The following is a 2459-nucleotide window of genomic DNA, read 5'->3' on the forward strand; positions in this document are numbered from 1 at the left end:
AAGTCCAAAAAACCAGTGGGAGGGCAACTGGGAGCACTGGGAGGAAGATCAAGGTGGGGAGACCCCAAAATTCTTGGGAATGGTCCCAGAATTCCAGGGGATACCCAGAATTCCCAGGGAAACGCTCAGAATTCCAAGGAGAACCCAGAAGAACAGTGGGAGAGTCATTGGGAGGAACTGGGATGGAACTGGGATGGGACTGGGAGCACTGGGAGGCAAAGTCCAGAACGTGGTGGAGAAGGTCAAGGTCAAGATGGGGAGACCCCAAAATTCCTGAGAATGGTCCCAGAATTCCAAGGGATACCCAGAATTCCAGGGAAACGCTCAGAATTCCAAGGAGAGCCCACAAAACCAGTGGGAGGGCAACTGGGAGCAGTGGGAGGGCACTGGGAGGGCAACTGGGAGTGAGTGCCCAGCACATCCTGGAGAAGCTCAAGGTCAAGGTGGGAACGCCCCAGGGATTCCTGGGAATGCTCGGGATCCCTGGGAATGCCCAGAATTCCAAGGGGAACCCAGAATTCCAAGAAGAACCCAAAAAGCTACTGGGAGGGCACTGGGAGGCAAAGTCCAGAACGTGGTGGGGAAGGTCAAGGTCAAGGTGGGGAGACCCCAAAATTCCTGGGAATGGTCCCAGAAATTCCCAGGAATAGTCCCAAAAATTCCAAGGAGATCCCAGAATTCCAAGGGGAACACTCAGAATTCCAAGGAGAACCCACAAAACCAGTGGGAGGGCAACTGGGAGCACTGGGAGGGCACTGGGAGGCAAAGTCCAGAACATGGTGCAGAAGCTCAAGGTCAAGGTGGGAACGCCCCCGGAATTCCTGGGAATGCTCAGAATTCCAGGGAATGCCCAGAATTCCAAGGGGAACACCCAGAATTCCAAGGAGAACCCAAAAAGCTACTGGGAGGGCACTGGGAAGAAGTGGGAGGCAGATCGAGGTGGGGAGGCCCCAAAATTCCTGGGAATGGTCCCAGAATTCCAGGGAATGCCCAGAATTCCAAGAAATGCCTGGAGTTACAGTCCCAAAACTTCAGGGAATACCTGGAGTTACAACTCCACAAAAGCAATGGGAGGGCACTGGGAGCACTGGGATGGACTGGGATGAACTGGGAGCACCGTGAACCCTCCCAAATCCCCTCCTTTATCCCGAAATTCCCACAGGCTGTCACCAAAATCCGGGAATTCCATCCCCAGAGGGAGAGCTGGGAGGGACTGGGAGGCACTGGCACAAACTGGGATGGACTGGGATGAACTGGGATGGACTGGGATGAACTGGGATGTACTGGGATGAACTGGGAGCCCCCCCAAATCCTCTCTTTTATTCGAAATCCATCCCCAAAATTTGGGAATTCTTGCTCAGGATGAGACACTGGCAGGCACTGGCACAAAGTGGAGGGTACTGGGGTGGACTGGGAGGAACTGGGATGGACTGGGATGAACTGGGAGCACCGGGAGCCTTCCCAAATCCCTCCTTTTGTCCCAAATCCCTCCCCAAAATCCAGGAATTCCCGCTCAGGATGAGGCACTGGGAGGGACTGGCACAAACTGGAGGATATTGGGACGGACTGGGAGGAACTGGGAGCAACTGGGAGGAACTGGGAGCACCAGGAGCCCTCCCAAATCCCTTCTGTTATCCCGAAATTCCCACAGGCCGTCACCAAAATCCGGGAATTCATCCTGCAGAAGATTTACTCCTTCCGCAAACCCATGACCAACTACCAGATCCCACAGAATTCCCTCCTCAAATACAAGTAAAGAATTCCCAAAAAACCTTCAGGCCGGGAATTTCGGGGGTCCGGATCCCGACAGAGGCGGGAAAAATTCCCGGAATTCCAGGTTTTTCTACCAGTTCCTGCTGGGGAACGAGCGGAACGTGGCGCAGGAATTGCGGGATCAGTACGTGGAGACCGTCAGCAGGATCTACTTCTCCTACTTCAAATCCTACACCGGGAGGCTCATGAAGATCCAGGTGGGAATTCCCGAGGATTTGGGAATTCTGGAGGGGGTTGGGAGGGCGCAGGAGCCGTTTTGGGGGGGAATTTTGGGATAGATCCCAATTGGAATTGCCGGGGAAGATCCGCGTTCTCTCCTGTGGGTGATGATGTGGGTGGGAAGTTAGAGCTTCCAAGGGAATTTTGGGATGCAAATCCCAACTTTTGGGATGCTGATCCCAACTTTTGGAATGCTGATCCCAGTTTTTGGGGTGCTGAGAGAGTTTTGGAGGGATTTTGGGGGTGAATTTTGGGATGGATCCCACTTGGAATTGCTGAGGAAGAGCCGCGGTCCCTCCCGCGGGTGTTTGTTGGGTGAAGATCCAGGTGGGAATTTGGGGGTTTTTAGGGAATTCTGGGATGCAGATCCCAGTTTTTGGGGGGTTATCCCAATTTTTAGGGTGCTGAGAGGGTTTTGGAAGGGTTTTGGGGGGGAATTTTGGGATGGATCCCACCTGGAATCCCTG

At 53.8% G+C, this 2459-nt stretch overlaps 1 protein-coding gene across 1 annotated transcript; it reads left to right on the top strand.

Moving 5' to 3' along the window:
• The first annotated feature begins 414 nt into the window (after positions 1 to 414).
• Positions 415 to 2066, top strand: LOC113979959 (vacuolar protein sorting-associated protein 52 homolog). The gene is made up of 3 exons (XM_027707235.1): positions 415 to 443; positions 1652 to 1752; positions 1838 to 2066. Exons 2-3 carry the CDS (start codon positions 1709 to 1711, stop codon positions 2049 to 2051), a joined length of 258 nt encoding a protein of 85 aa, XP_027563036.1. The 5' UTR covers positions 415 to 443; positions 1652 to 1708; the 3' UTR covers positions 2052 to 2066.
• Positions 2067 to 2459: the final 393 nt, after the last annotated feature.

Source organism: Neopelma chrysocephalum, unplaced genomic scaffold (genome assembly GCF_003984885.1).
Source record: "Neopelma chrysocephalum unplaced genomic scaffold, ASM398488v2 Primary Assembly neopelma1_90942, whole genome shotgun sequence".
NCBI lineage: Eukaryota > Metazoa > Chordata > Aves > Passeriformes > Pipridae > Neopelma > Neopelma chrysocephalum.

Bases quoted from the DNA above. Each gene is read 5' to 3' on its own strand.
- LOC113979959 (XM_027707235.1), top strand. From the start codon at position 1,709: ATGACCAACTACCAGATCCCACAGAATTCCCTCCTCAAATACAA. The intron at 1,753-1,837 runs GTAAAGAATTCC...CCGGAATTCCAG, and splicing joins AATTCCCTCCTCAAATACAA to GTTTTTCTACCAGTTCCTGC.